At 39.5% G+C, this 16,616-nt stretch overlaps 1 protein-coding gene across 4 annotated transcripts in view; it reads right to left on the bottom strand.

Annotated features, from left to right (window-relative positions):
- The window catches only part of TPK1 (thiamin pyrophosphokinase 1), a 329,289-nt gene that overhangs the window by 78,963 nt on the left and 233,710 nt on the right, over positions 1-16,616 (bottom strand). For all 4 annotated transcript variants that reach the window (XM_077778002.1, XM_077778004.1, XM_077778005.1 and 1 more), the window contains one exon: positions 12,822-12,933. In XM_077778002.1, coding sequence (XP_077634128.1) covers positions 12,822-12,933 — 112 coding nt within the window. The remainder of the gene's footprint in view (positions 1-12,821; positions 12,934-16,616) is intronic.

Below are 16,616 nucleotides of genomic sequence, written 5' to 3' on the forward strand. Positions count from 1 at the left end.
TGCCCCCCAAGCCCAAATATTTCTTCACTACGAACTTTATTTGGGGTACACAGTATTACAGAAAGGCTCTTTTACGTGGGATGCTCCTATTTTATATTTTAGTCTGCATACTGGACATTTCCCCAGTTTGATCTCCCCTTCTTTTAATTTAAGTCTAATATTTTCCGAATATTTTCTGCTTTTTCATAGTTTGGCCTCCAAGCAATCTGAAGGACAAAGTGGCAGCTTGCTGCTGAGAAACCTGCATGCCGTCTAAACCTCCTGCAACCAAGCCATCCTGCCCTTTTTATCACGGTTCTTTTTCATCCTTGAATCTTCAGACACTCAAAAATTCTGTTTTAACCATTTATCCTCTTTGTGAATGCTAAAGATATCTTTTTCCCCCATTGAATCTTTATTACAAGTATCTTGAGAACCATGGTGACTGACATTCGGCTTATAATCACCCCAGAAATCAGAAATCACAGGGAGCGTAAGTTACACCTGAATTATCCACCTCGCCAAAGCCATGTGGCTTCTACTCTAAGACCTGTCTTACAGAGGGGGAAGGAGTATCTTGGGAGAGTGGTGGCTCGCAACATGATTTTCATTGCTAAGGTGTTAATTTCTATCTCTGTTGTCTCTGATGCCACCCAATCTCATGGAAAATTCTACTTTCATTTAGAGATAGGATTCTGAGGTAGGCTACTTCATTATGTCCAATGCTTTTAAAAAATAGATATGTAAATCATCAGTGATGGATCCATCCTCCATGTACAGAGGACTAAGTTAGGAAATATGAGCTTGGACAATTCATTTAACATCCTGTAACTCAGTTTCCTCATCTCTAAAATGAGGACCATACTCTGCATTCACAATGCAAAAGTTTGATTATTTGGAGCCGGTAGAAAATTATACTCTGTGGGCTATTCCTATAGTAAAAGTTTATTCACCTGCACCCCTTGATTCTTTCTCTACAATTCATGTAATGACCACACGTTATTGCTTTCTTGTCTCCGTATATTAGCTGGATGGTTGAATGCCTCGAGGACACTCTGAATCAGCACAAAAGTGCAACCCGGAGGAGGGAAATAGAAAGGGACTCTAGAGCTTACATGGAAGTCATTCTCATCTGTCAACTGCCCACATAAATATCAGGAAATCAACTCATTTAAAAACTTGGGAGGCGAGCCTGAGTTATAATAGTGTTCTTGAATGCAGGTCAGTGAAAAATTGGCCTGCTCACAAATTCCCATTTGTCATATTGCCTACAAATGCACGTTAATTGTTTTCATATTTAAATGCCTAGAACCAACCATAATAAATGTGTGTTGTCAGGTTGTAGGGAGTTTTCTCAAAACAAAACAGGATGATTATGGCATACAGTAAATTATTGTTGGTTCCTTGTGCTCTCAGCAGAATCACAAAAGGGCAAGGCCTTACGAGAAGAAAAATCATTCATGTCTGGTTCAAATCCTACAACACAGAAAAGAGAATTAGAGCTGAGCTAATGAAGTATGTATCTAATGCAAGTTGGTGGTAGGCCATATGTTACTGGTCTTAAGCGTCTTGAAAATGTAATGTTTGCTTACAAGTAGAATACTTGAAAATCCTTCTCAGTGAAATAGTCTAAATGATAATCTTGCTCCTCTCTTTGTATTGTTCTCTCCAGAGATATAATATCTACTGCTCATTAGCAACACCGTTAACTCTGTCTTCTTCATGAAAGCTGGGTCCTAGAGTTTCCCATGATTGTCATTTTGTGCAGCGTTTCCTCGGTGCTAATATTTAGAACTTGTCGAAAGTTGCAGTTGTGTGGTCTATATGCCCAGACTGATCAAATCTAGGTACATACTAAGAAAACAGACTTGTCATATCTCACAGTACAAGAATGTGCACATGGCATAGGTGTGTGTGTGTTGTGTGTGTGCGCACGCGTGCGTGCGTGAGAGAGAGAGAAGGGGTAGTGGTAACAGTGATGGCAGCATAAATAAGCCAGTAATTTGATGGTATATGTGTGCTCAGTTAATTAATTAATAAACGCCTGCTTGATCTTTAATGACCTTGAAGGCTCTGAGACTAATATGTGGTGACGTAAGCAATATAAGCAAAAGTCAAACTTTCTGCCTTTTGCTTTCTTACCATCTTAATCACATATCAGATTGCTGCCTGTTTTTGATGGAGTGATTCTCATGTAAGTACAGCTTCAAAGGCTAAAAATAGTTAAGAAATCTAAAAAGGACAGAAAACAGGAATATGTCTAATAAGAGACTGCTTACAACCCCATGGCTGCAAAGAGCTCCGGCTCTGGCCTGTGCAAACCTGACTCCCTTCAGGGTTCTCAGGGGTCAGAATATACACTTGGTGAAACCTGACTTCAACCCTTAGAGAAGAGAAACCAGATGGATAGAAACTTTGCCCTTGTTCTCCTTTGTGGACACCAAATAAATCATGCTCACACAGTTTGCTTTGTTTTTACGTTATCTTGAGTCTTTTTTTTTAAAATTCTTTTTTAATGTTTTATTTATCTTTTGAGAGAGAGTGAGAGACAGCATGAGCAGGGGAGGGTCAGAGAGAGAGGGAGACACAGAATCTTAAGACAGGCTCCAGGCTCTGAGCTAGCTGTCAGCACAGAGCCCGACGTGGGGCTCGAACCCACGAGCCGTGAGATCATGACCTGAGCTGAAGTCGGACGCTTAACCAACAGAGCCACCCAGGTGCCCCTACTTTATCTTGAGTCTTTATCATAAGTTATCTGAGGTCAGATGAAAGACAGCACTGAAATTCAGCTTCTCAACAGCAATATTAACAGTCCTCATACATTAATTTTCAGAGTAACTGTAAAGATTCAATGATCTAAAAACTGTATTCAGTAAGTATTATTTCAGAAAATTATTTAATTCACTGATTACAGACCTGATATGGGAGGCTGAATAATATCTCCCCCCACAAATGTCCACACTGCAAGCCCTGGAACCTGTGAATAAATGAATTATATGGCAAGAGGAGTTTTGCACGATGTGATTAAATAAAAAACTTGAGATGGACTATTCCAGATTATCCAGCTGGTCCCAGTGTCATCACAAATTCCTTAAAAGCAGGAAGTGGTACACTCAGAGTTGAAGAGATACAACAATGGAAGTGGAGGGCAGAAAGAGATTTGGTGAGGAGATGCTGCTAGCCCTGTAAATGGTGGAAGGAATCATGGGCCAAGAGATGTAGGCAGCCTCCAGAAGTGGGACGTGGTAAGAAAGGATTTTCCACTTGAGCCTCCAGGAGGAAGGCAGCTGTCAACACCTTGATTTTCATTTGGTAAGACCCATGGAGGATTCCCGTCTCCACTACTAGAAGATAATGAATGGAATGCACTACTTTAGGCCACTAGTTTGTGGTAATAATTTGTTACAGTAGCAATTTGAAATGGATACACCTGGAAACCTACATCATGAAAAATTTAACAAACACGGTTATTTGTTAACCTATCAAACATTACACGTTTTAGATTTATCTATCTTTATGTGTATTTAGATCCATTATCAAGCATCAAAATTTCCTGCAGTGCGAGTAGTGAAGGAGATCAGGAGGAGAAAGCTCTGCACCAGAAGCCAAAACACCTGGGTGGTAGGTCAGCTCTGTCTCCAGGAAGCTGCGTGGTTTGTGGAAGTCATTTTCAGATCTTAGTTATTTCACAAAATCACAGGTCTCAACAACCAATGACATTGTTATGATACTATCATCTTGACATTAAGGGACAATAATTATTCCATAAGCTAAATAAAGGAGACAGTATTCATACAGTCCAGCACATACATCATAGAAATTGCCATTTGCTGGTACTTCCTATAAAGAATGCATTAAAACAAAAATCAAGACATAGTATCAACAAGATTTCTTTTTTAATATGTTCTATTAGTAAAGAAAGTAATATTCTGCTATTTCCATAATGTAGTCCCAAAGTATAATACATTGCTCAGCGAGGCCTAGAGCCATGAAAGTGGTATGTGCTGTTATATTAAAGTTTTACCAAATACTTGGAAATATTCAGTACTCTATAAATAGAAATGTACAGCCTCCTTGAAAAACCTTTGTGAAAATATTTATTTGCAGGTATTTTCCTAAATTATATAAATAATATAAATGTAATATTGTAGGTATGGCCATTATGAAAAATAAATCTTTCACCCCTGTGTCACACATGTGTATTATATAAATTTGTTAAAGAACTTTTTTATTTCTGAGGTTTGTAAAGATTCTTAGTGGAAAATTATTAATGAAGAAAAATCAATACTGGAATTTATAGCTGGCACTTTCCATTTATAAATAAAAATAGGCTATGAAAACATTAATGACTTTTCTAAATTAATCATGAAAGGCACAGAGATTGAAAGTCATCGATGGCTCAATGAACGCAGAAGGGGGAAAGATTTCTCCTATCCATGTGTAGAGATAAATGATTTTTGTTTATTTTTATTTTATTATTTTTTAAAAAGAATATAATTTATTGTCCAGTTGGCTAACACACAGCATATACAGTGTGCTCTTGGTTTGAGGGTAGATTCCCATGATTTGTCACTTACATACAACACCCAGTGCTCATCCCAGCAAGTGCCCTCCTCAGTTGCATTTCTACACACCAATAATGAAGCAACAGAAAGAGAAATCAAGAAATAGATCCCATTTACAGCTGCACCAAGAATCATAAAATACCTAGAAATAAACCTCACCAAAGAGGTAAAAGATCTATATGCTGCAAACTATAGAAAACTTAGGAAGGAAATTGAAGTAGACACAAATACATGGAAAAACATTCCATGCTCATGGACTGGAAGAGCAAATATTGTTAAAATGTCAATATTAACTAAAGCAATCTACACATTCAATGCAATCCCAATCAAAACTGCACTGGCATTCTTCTCAGAGCTAGAACAAACTATCCAAACATTTGTATGGAACCACAAAAGACCCTGAATAGCCAAAGAAATGTTGAAAAAGAAAACCAAAAGCAGAAGGCATCACAATCCCAGACTTTAGCCTCTACTACAGAGATAGGTGTTTTTTAAAAGAACTTTATATATATATATAAATTTTCATGTAAATGCAACTTTTTCCCCATAAAGTTGTGCTTGCCTCAATGTTCAGTGGCTGGCTGATTCCTTCTAAGGAAGGGCCAGCCAGCTACTGTTGTTTATTATTAGAAACCAGATGGCCCTATAGGTCTCCTTCTCTCCACCCTCCCCTCTTTGTGGTAGTGAGCACACAAATAAAAGAGAACAAAGGATCAGAACATACACCATGTATCTCCTGCAACCAGAATCCCCTCTATGCTATATCCTCCCCAAATCTCCTGCCTGTTAGACCTACTTTTGTCTTGCCTTTGTTGCCTTGATGGACTTCCCTAGTGTTTCCCTCTTGAGTGCCTAGATTTTAAGAGTAGATGTCAGTGCAGAAGAATGAACCTGGACCACTTTCTTACACCATACCCAAAAGAAACTCAAAATGGATGAAAGGCCTAAATGTAAAACAGGAAGCCATCAAAAGTCTCGAGAAGAAAACAGGCAACAACCTCTCTGACCCTGGCCTCAACAACTTCTTACTTGATGTGTCTCCAGAGGCAAGGGAAACAGAAGCAAAAATGAACTATTGGGACTTCATCAAGATAAAAATTTTCTGCATGGCGAAGGAAACAATCTGCAAAACTAAAAGGCAACCAATGGAATGGGAGAAGATACCTGCCAATTACATATCAGATAAAGGGTTAGTACCCAAAATCTATAAAGAACTTACCAAAGTCAAATCCAAAAAACAATCTAGTGAAGGAATGGGCAAAAGACACGAATAGGCACTTTTCTAAAGAAGACATCCAGATGGCTGACAAATGAAAAAATGCTCAACATCACTCATCATGATGGAAATACAAATTAAAACCACAATGGGATACCACCTCACCTGTCAGAATGGCTGAAATTAACAACTCAAGCAACAACAGATGTTGGTGAGGATGCAGAGAAAGAGGATCTCTTTTGCGCTGCTGGTGGGAATGCAAACTGGTGCAGCCACTCTAGAAAACAGTATGGAGGCTCCCCCAAAAAGTAAAACTAGGACTACCCTACAATCCAGCAATTGCACTACTAGGTATTTATCCAAAGGATACAGGAGTGCTGTTTTGAAGGGACACATGCACCCCAGTGTTTACAGCAGCACGACTGACAATAGCCAAAGCATGGAAAGAGCCCAAATGTTCCTCAACTAGTGAATGGATAAGGAAGATGCGGTATATACCTACAATGGAATATTACTCAGTGATCAAAAAGAATGAAATCTTGCCATCTGCAACAATGTAGATGGAACTAGAGTGTATTATGCTAAGCAAAATAAGTCCGTCACAGAAAGACAAATTTCGTATGACTTCACTCCTATGTGGAATTTAAGATACAAAATAGATGAACATAAGGGAAGGGAAGCAAAAATATGGTGAAAACAGGGAGGGAGAAAAACATAAGAGACTCTAAATATAGAGAACAAACAGAGGTTGCTGGAGGGGTTGTGGGCAAGGGGATGGGCTAAATGGGCAAGAGGCATTAAAGGGGACACTTGTTGGGATAAGCACTGGATGTTAAATTTAAGTGATAAATCACTAAATTCTATTCCTGAAATCATTATTATACTATCCATTAACGAACTTGATTTAAATTTTTTTTAAAAAGAAGAGAAAAATGTACTTGAATAATGAAAAAGAAGATAAATGGCAAAATGAAAAAAAAAAGTAGATATAAGTATTATCCTGATACCAAAATCAGTCAAAGACATCACAAGGAAAAAAAATCCATAAAACAATGTATTTTAGCTTAAGGATGCAAAAATCCTCAACAAAAAAGAAGACTGCATCCAGCAACACATAAAAAGATTTATACACCATGACACAGTGAGACTGATTGCAAGGATGCAAGTTTGGTTTAACATCCATAATCCAATTAATGTAATATATTATATCAATAGAATTAACCCCCCCCAAAATTACAAAATCATCCCAATAGACAAGATTTACAAAAGCACAGTCCACATGATTTCATGATAAAAACAAACTATGAACAGATAAAATTTTCTCAATCTGATATAAGACATCTATAAAAACCCAACTGGCATCATATGTGTGGTGAAAGACTGAATACTTTCCACCTAAGATCAAGAACAGGACAAGGATGCCCACTTTTACATATTTCAATATTATTTGAATAATGAATATTGTACTGTTGGTTCTAGCTGAAACAATTTGGCAAGAAATAATAGAAATCAAATTAGAAAAGAAGTATAATTACCTCTATTTATAGAGGACATGATCTTGTAGATAGAAAATCCTAAGAAATCCACTAAAATAGCATTAGTAGTAATAAATGAGTTCAGCAAGGTTACATGATACAAGTTCAACTGACACAAGAATCAACTGTATTTCTATAACTTGTACTGAACAATCCAAAAATGAAATTACTATTACTGAAATGAAATAACTGAAATAATTACCATCATTATTAGTAATAAATTTAACAAAATAAGTATAAAACTTGCAGTATGAAAACAGCAAGAGTTTGTTGAAAGAAATTAAAGACCTAAATGAAAATACCCTAGGTTCATGGACTGGAAGACTTAATATTATAAAATGGATTTACTTCTCAAACTGATCTGCTGAATCAACACAATCCTTACCAGAATCCTAGCTGACTTCATAGAAGTCAATAAATTAAACAGATTATATAAAGAAACCTGGTCTATGCATATAATCTGATAATTAAGTTCTATGCTGTTTGATCTGCCATATTTTATCAGTTCTGACATGTACATTTCCCCCTCACCTCTGCAATTGTAATTAGTATTTTTTTAATAGTGAACTTAAAATAATAATGCATCTTACAATCGATGCCATCTTAAATGTGATGAAATACAGTCATTTCACCTATTTGTGAACTTGAGAAAATAGTTTGGGAGTGGAAAACTTTCACTCACAGCTTCCTGGGGGGGGAGGGGAGGGAGACTGAAGGAAAAAAAAAAGCTGTCCTTATATGTTTGATCTCTAATGCACGTGTTTTATGTAAAAATTTTAACAATATCTTCAATTCAAAGTAGGTTGCTGGTTATCAAAGAATAAGATATGAAAGATACTGTCCTTGAATCAGACAGGAAATACTGCCTTCCCAGTTTCAGAGTGCCTTTTTAAAGCGCTGGACTAGAAAAGCAATGACTAATAACAAAGGCACCTAAAAATGTAAAACACTTCAGGAGTTAGTGGCTCTGGCTCACAGCAGGACCTATATGCTAACAACTCCCCAACTTCCATCTCTGGCAGAAACCTCTCTCCTGCGCCAGACTCGCAATCCTAACTTAGGGTTCGAAACCACTCTGAGTCATAATGAGGTGAGAATTAAGGGCATTTCTCACTGAAACTGCATTATTACCAGGTGAAAAATCTTTTCAAATGGTTTTCTCTTAATTTTTTTCTTTCAAAAATACTTCACTTGGGTTAGATTCGAAGTCTCTGTCAGTCAGTGCTATGAAATTATTTCATTCTGCCATTTATTTCTATACTTGGAAAAAAACACAGGAGAAGGAACAACGAAGGCATAATTTCACACTCAGTTTGAGGGTCATAAACAAGAGGGCTGGGCAAATGCAGGGCAATTCCATTTGATATTTTCTTAGGCTAAAGTGTAGAGAAGTTAAAAGCTCTGTCCTGGGGAATTTAAATTCTTCTTCCCAATCCTTTCCATTTCTTCCTCCTACCTCTTGCGTTCCCGTGTACATGTGCCTTCCTCTGGTTTTCTTTATCCCAAATTTGTTTTAGTGCTTTCTTTTTAATATCAACTTATCTTATACAGAGTCTTTCATTTACTAATTGGAAACAAGGAAAAATAGCATACAAGACCTGAATTCAAACTTTTGAGTACATCAATCCCTAGTGATGTGAATTTGGGCAAATCTTTGCCTAGAGCTTGAAACTACCATGTTCTTATCTGAAAAACAGGGGATATTTGAAAAATTTACATAGAACTGTACCAATTACCAGAGTTAAGGAAAACTAGCACCAAAGATACACCGACACATATGGTAGGGAAACCGTAGGACGTCAAAGAAAAACATAAGGTCTAAAGGACAGAGAGCTAATGGCAGATTATAAATGAATGAGAATCAGTGTGCTTAACTGCGGATTCTTCAGTAGTAACAAGAGAAATTCCTAAGAGTATGGCCCAAAGAAAATGAAAATAAGATTTTTATCATATGAACAGTTGAACTGTTTATCAAGATGGTAGACAAAGAGAAAACTGTTTTTTTGACAGAAGAGCTAACCCCTAAACGTTCCTTCTTCCTCACTCATAGAACCCTGGTTTCACTCGCGATGCCTTTAGATGCAAAACTACATCCCAGGCTCTCTTGCAGCTAGGGTGGCTGTTTGATAGTTCTGGCCATTGAGGCACAAGACTGGATGCAGGAAGGGCTTCTGGAAATGGTGGAATCCCTGAAGCTTTGTTTTCTTCTCTGTGTGCCAGTCCAGCCTCCTCTCTTCCCTTCCCTCTCTCCTGAGGCTGGCGGGGGACCACAAAGGCTGGAGCTGTGACAGACACCTTAGGATGTGGAGGCAAAAGCTGAGGAAACCACAGATGCCATGCCCTGTAACTGCTTGGCTCTGTACTTTGTTACATGGGGAAAAAAGGAAAAGATCTTTTCAAAGCTGCTGTTTCAGTCAGTCAGAACTGAACACATTCTTATTTGTTACAGACCAAAGGAGAAAGAAAACTTGATTACCACCAAAAATGTGACTGTCTAGGGGCGCCTGGGTGGCTCAGTTGGTTAAGCGTCTGACTTCAGCTCAAGTCATGATCTTGCGGTTCGTGAGTTGGAGCCCTGTGTCGGGCTCTGTGCTGACAGCTCAGAGCTTGGAGCCTGCTTTGGATTCTGTATCTCCCTCTCTCTTCCCTCTCCCCCCAACTCAAAAATAATAAATAACCATTAAAAATTTTTTAAATGATTGTCTATAGAAAACCCAAGTGAATCTATACTGACGCTTTTTAAAAACAATTAAAGCATTCAGCAATGCATTGATACAATATACTAAAAATCAACTGTATGTCTATGTACCACCAAGGAGCTCAGAAAATTTAATTTTTTAAAAGGTATAATTTACAATAGCAACATAAAACATAGCGTTCCTAGAAATAAATCTTACATAAGATGTACAGGATCTTATGGACAAATTTTAAATGACTGAAAGCAATTAAAAAGTTCTAAGTAAAAGGAGCGATATATTATGTTTATGGTTGAAAAAAACTCCATTAGACACAGGGATTTCCTTCCCCAATTGTTGTTTTCTCCCAATTAATGTACAAATGAAAAGTATTTCTAATAAAACATACAAGGGGATTGTGTATATGACAACCTGTCATGCTAATGCTAATAACATTTATGAAGATGAAAAAGCCGGAATAACTACCAAGAGATGTGTTCCCTCAGTGGTAGCCAGAGACCGCAATGAAGCAGCACTGACATGCATCAGCCTGGCAAAAACGCTGAAATCTCACAATACTGAGAACCGCGCCAGGACACAGAGCCCAGGGGCTCCTGCATTCTCCTGGATGAGTTCGCGGCGGCTCGCCAATGTCAGAGCGGTGAGGGGCCCTAGTGAAGGTCAAGAGGCTCAGGTCTAGGATGCGGCTGTGTTACTCCTGAGTGCGCACAGCCTAGAGAAACCCTCGTCGCAGAACCACGGCACACGGTGTTCAGAGCACACTGCTATGAAATGAAATACTGTCCAACAGGCAGCTTCAGAGATAGTTGTTGAGTTTCACTTTTAGGTGATGGGCACAAAGGCACCTTTCACACTTGTTTTAAAGACAGGAGGTGATGAGAGATACTGCACATTGAAACAGGGAAATCGGATTAGTCTCAGAACTTGTGGCATCATATTTTAGAGCGGGTGAGGCCTGGGAGAGAGCCGGCCTCCAGGGCACCTGGGGGAGATGCTGATCGGTTTCCTTAGGAGGACCTGGGTCCTCTCTGTGACCTAAGAACTGATCAGCACCTGACTTGAGTTACTGCACCTCTGTTCTCTTTCCCTGGCCTTCATGTCACTTCGTGGGTGTGACTGATAAGTTGACGTTGACCTCAGGGCTCAGCTTTCCCAGACAGGGACACCGAGTTGGACAGGGGCCCTGTCCTCTCAGTGACAGAAATCTAGACACTGCTCTTCAAGTCAGCACTGCGTCGTTTCTCAGCTGTTATTATCACTACTTTTTAATGAAGTAATATTACCTATCACAAGACCCCATTAGTTAGCACTTTCACCATACAGAATGGATGAAGCAGTTTGCGTCTCAATTTTCTTATTTTGCATACTCCATTAAGTTGCTATTTCCATATTTTACATAAAATTGTAGAGGAAAAAATAATTATTTCAGAAGTCAGTGCAATCTGAACGCATATAAATAAGTAATAGTACGGAGCATTTCTGCGCGATTGGAACATTATCACGGACAGGGAAAATGAGAGCCACATCACGCCCAAGGCCCCCTACCCAGAGTCACCTTCATTATATGGAAGTAGGATGTGGGACAGCGGGGGGTCAGCGGATGTTCTCAAAAGCCCTGAAGAACCACCTATCTCCCCGGGTCCTCCAACCAGCCCTGAGAAGGAAGCTCCCAGCCAGACCCAGAAGGACCTCACGGGTGTCTAGACTCCATCCCGCGAAAGAATGGAACTCTAACAAGTACAAGTGGTTTAGGTTGCAAATGTTTTCACAGAAAGTTTCTAACAGGAACTCGTGTCAGTTTTAGCCAAACAGCTTCAAAGCCTGTCACCGGCTTCCGTGCACCAGAGCGGATCTGTCTCACCATCCTTTCAAATTCTGATGAGCTCTCCAGACATTTGCCTCCAAATATCTCTAGTTTTTCCTAATTGTTTCAGCAGTGGCTCGTAGAAAAATCTTTCAAAACATCTTTTTATCTTCAAATTATTTACTTCTTGAAATATTCATTTCCTTGTGAGAACCTAAGGGTTCTCAAAGGACGTGGTTCCATATTTTGGTTTTTAGAACCTTAGAAGGTCGGTATCGGGTCAATCAAGAGACAATCCCTTTGACATTGAACCAAAACTCTTTGATTAAATTGCTGTTATTCTTAAAGAGACTAAACTTGACTCCTTTCACAAGCCTGATGGTTTATTCTGGAATCAGCATTTAAATCATGAAAAGATCCACCTCATTTTTTGTTCTTTTCAGGTCAGACACTTTTAGTATAACCTGGACTGATTACAGTTAATGAGTACTGGGAAACATTTTAAAACTTAGTAGGAGCACCTAATCTTACAAAGTCTCAGAGGTTTGATTATGGAGAAGATCTACTACTTGAGTTAGAATACCTGCTTATCTGGAAAAGTAAAGGTTTCAGGAATACAAAATCATGAAGAAGGTTTCACAAAGAGTTCTGAAGACATTCCTCCAAAATATACAAGTGGCCCCCAAGCACATGAAATGATGTTTGACATCCTTAGTCATCGGGGAAGAAAGCAAAACCACAATCAGATACCACTTCATATCCACAAAGATGTGTCAAAACAAAACTGAAAGAGAATGCCACGTGTGGGTGAGGATGTGCAGGAACGGGAGACCTCACACGTCGCTAGGAGGGATATGAAACAGAGCAGCTTCTTCGGAAGACAGCTCGCAGTCCACTCCAGGTTAAACCCAGAGCTGCCTAGAACCAGTGGCCCCACGGCTGGGGGTCTACCAGATAGACCGAGATCTCCATCATTGTTAATTATATACATAAAGAAAGCCTCCCTTTGGCAAGGGTTTTACTTACTCAGGTTCCACTTGAGGCCTGTTGTGGTGACATGATTGCAAGGCTGTCCGACAGGAATAAGGCCACACCAGTCACCTTCCATTCCGGTGTCTACATGCAGCTTGTGCTTTCCCTGAAGTAGAGAGAAAATGATCATTAATGCAGTGAATGGAAAGGGCAGGGTGTCAGTGTGCATTGAAGACCTGGTCGTACATACTACGTAGCATCCAAGAATTTCATGTGGTTCATCATACTTAATCCTGACAACAAATTTAAGTGGTACACGCTGAATAATCCCACGAACTTTCACCTGACTTAATCCGGGCTGTAATTTTACAAGGCAGCTTATTGTTAATGATCACTTTTACATATGAGAAAAGTGAAGTTTGCAGAGATTAAATGTGTCCAGGGCCACACAGATAACAAGGGGGCAAAGCGAAGATTGCATCTATACTTGGCAATTCCAAAGACTAAACTGAATCCGCATTGCATTCTATAAGACAGAATTCTAGGGTCTTAATCAAACACTGGGTCAAGTGTAAATAAACCCGGAGCTGTTAGAACCAGTGGCCCTCACCAGTCCTGCTAATGGTTAGCTGCTTCCTGCAGCCACGCTCCTCTCGAGGACGTACACTGAGAAGTACCTCTGCCCGGGACCTACCCAAGGAATGAGTATGCGTCCTCTATCTGGATGATGAAAACTGGTATTATTTACCATGTTTTCAATTTTTCAGTTTATAAAGTTAAAGTTAAATGTAATGTTCAACCAAGGCTATAATGTTTTTTTTTTTAATTTAGTTTATTTATTTTGAGGGAAAGAGAGAGAGAGAATGAGAGAGAGACACACACAGAGAGAGAAGGAACAACAGGGAGGGGAAAAGAGAAGGAGAGACAGAATCCCAAGCAGGCTCTGACAGCACAGAGCCTGATGCGGGGCTTGAACTCACGAATCTGGAGATCATGACCTGAGCTGAAATCCAGAGTCAGACGCTTAACCGACTGAGCCACCCAGAAGCCCCTACAAAGTTTGATTTTAAATAAAATATTTGGAAATTCCTCTTCTTCTGTAAAGTAATGACTTTCCATTCCTATTCTATTCATTATCCTTAGAGTATATGGTCTTTGCAGAAAGGTACCTCAAGTCCTTATGGGAAAATGTCAAAGCACATATCTATTCAATAACTACGTGAAAAAGTCAGTTTTCAAATTTCACAAAACTCTATGGAAGTGTGTATATATATATTTGAACACTCAGTCAGAAGGCATAAACTCAGTTAAGAGGGCTAAAATATATTTAGACACAAACAATGTTTAAAGAAAACATAAAATATATTTGAACTTGGTGACCGTTACTGGAAGAAAAGATAGGCAGCACACATAGATACACACAGGCACATGGAGAAATGCAGGTGAACTGACAACATAATGCATTTTGAAAACAATGCCCAGTAAGAAACAGAACTGTGATACATTACGGAACCCATCTATGTAAATTAAAATAAATGCAAACACAATAAGACACTTCAAATGACAAAATTTAAAAATACACGTTAAAAATGTAAATATATGCATATACATACACACTAACATGCTTGCCTACGAAAAGAGTAAGGAGAACGGGAATGTGGCATAGGGATAAAAGGGGAGGCAATGGATCAATGAGGATTCCTGCCTGGACCAGAGATGACAGTGTGCCTTTAACCAGTGAGCGTAACTGACTGCACATTGAGATCTCATAAAAATAACAATATCCTTTTTACATATAAAGGGATACAAGACAGTGATTCTTAGACTCTTCCAAAGAGTCTAAAATAAAAATAGGGAAAATAATCTAATTAAACAGTAATTCAAAAAAGAGGAATGGTTGGAATATAGCCATGGAAAAAACTTATGAGTAAAAGAACTAACCTTGTTCTTGAATAATGGCCTTTGGGGTGTGTGTGTGTGTGTGTGTGTTTAGTGTTTGTTTTTTGGGTGGGGCGTGTGCACAGGTGGGGGAGGGACAGAGAGCAGTCAGAGGACAGGAAAGGGCTCCCGAGGAGGGGCACAAACTAAGGAACCATGAGATCACGATTTGAGTCAAGATCAAGAGTCAGGTGCTTAACTGACTGAGTCACTCAGCTGGCCCTGGTGCGTTTGTTTTAGATCCATTTAGAGCAAAAGCACAGAAACTATTAGTATGGTTAAAGAAATTTTTACATATTATACAGCAAAACAGTGCCTGTCAGAAGGTAAGGTAAAGAAGAGTAGAAGAAAGTGTAGTGACCCTCATTTTCTCATCAGTTTAGAGAAGAGTCAAGAAATTGTGCCTGAAGTGGTAGATTTTTAAAGGCAGGACAGGGGGTGCTTAAAAATTGCTGCTGGCCTAAGTAACCAGTAATGTGGATAACCTGTCTGAGCAGCAGAAACGAACAAGGAGGGAGCCCTGAAATAGCTCTGTCCTTCTCGGGCCTCATTCCTCGCTCATGAACCTCCACACCAGGGTCAGAGACATTACTCACGCAGCGTCCACATGCAGACCGCAATCACTGCATGGAAGGAAGGTGAAGCACAGAAAAGTAGGAAAGATGCTGATCAGAGACCTGATCAGGTGCAGAGGAGTGGAGGGCAGAGCGCAGGTAAGGAGCTCCGTGCTGCTTGTGTGGGAACAGAAATCACTTGGTGCAGGAGGGTGCGCAGGTGCGGAGCCAGGTGGGGTCAAGACCCTCCCTGATTAGGCCACCTGGGTGGGNAAAATAATCTTATGCCATATTGGTTCCTCATTTGCAACCCATGTACCACACTAACGCAAAATAATAGAGGAAATTGTGAGCGGAAAAGAGGTATATGGAAACTTTTTAACCTGCTAGGTTTTCTGTAAGCCTAAAATTGTTCTAACAATAAAGTCTATTAATTAAAAAAAAAAGTCCCTTGTTGACTTTTTAGTTTCTCATCCCTTAAATGGGACTGGTGAACTGGTGGCAATGGGAGGGTAGGTCCGAACCCGAGCCTAGCCACATGAAGGTAACTCACAGAGAAGTGTGCAGCTGCTTCTCAGCAACCAGTACAACTTACTCGACTTTTCCCCCTAAAAACACAGGATTTTTTGTTTCTTTAGGCCATGAGCTACCTTAATTTCCTTGCATACAAATTTTTCCCTGAATTGATTTGATTTACACTGATTAGCTTTGCCAGACAAATTTGACTATTGTTTCTTCCTACCACTCTCCCTTATACACATTATTCTCTCTGAAGATACAGATGCTGGAAATAATACAAATTATCATCCAGAAATGCCGAACATAACACACTTAAGCAAATTCTGAAAGCGGTAACAAAGCTTCCTCCATGATGACGGGAAGTACCGTAGAAATTCTGAATTCCCTGCAGTTGCTTTGGTTTTAGCAGCAAAGGAACAGAAAGTGGTGGTGGCTTTTTGTGTTGGTGGGTCATGGCCTGATAAGGGCTGTACCCCCAGGGACCCAGTGAGAAAGCACAGCATATCAGAGGGGTTACAGGTAATCCGTTGCTTCTGGAGCACTGAGTGGCAGCCAGCACCGGAAAAAGAAGGGCAGGAAAGCTCACCTGGCCTGGATGGCTCTACGTGTCTCACGTAAAGCGGCCTCTGACAATGAGCCTGATGTTAGATACTGGGACCTCTTCCTTCCTTATCAAAGAGGGATTTGTGTACCATTGGGTTGTCTTATTTTCAGTGTGTTACAATGAATTCCTATCTTTTTAAAATTATTATTTAAATTTCAGTTAACATACAGTGCAATATTGGTTTCAGAAGTGGAATTCAGTGGCTCAACAGTTACATACAACACCCAGAGCTCA

The sequence above is a fragment of the Crocuta crocuta genome, unplaced genomic scaffold (genome assembly GCF_008692635.1).
Source record: "Crocuta crocuta isolate KB4526 unplaced genomic scaffold, BGI_CrCroc_1.0 scaffold128, whole genome shotgun sequence".
Classification (NCBI taxonomy): Eukaryota; Metazoa; Chordata; class Mammalia; order Carnivora; family Hyaenidae; genus Crocuta; species Crocuta crocuta.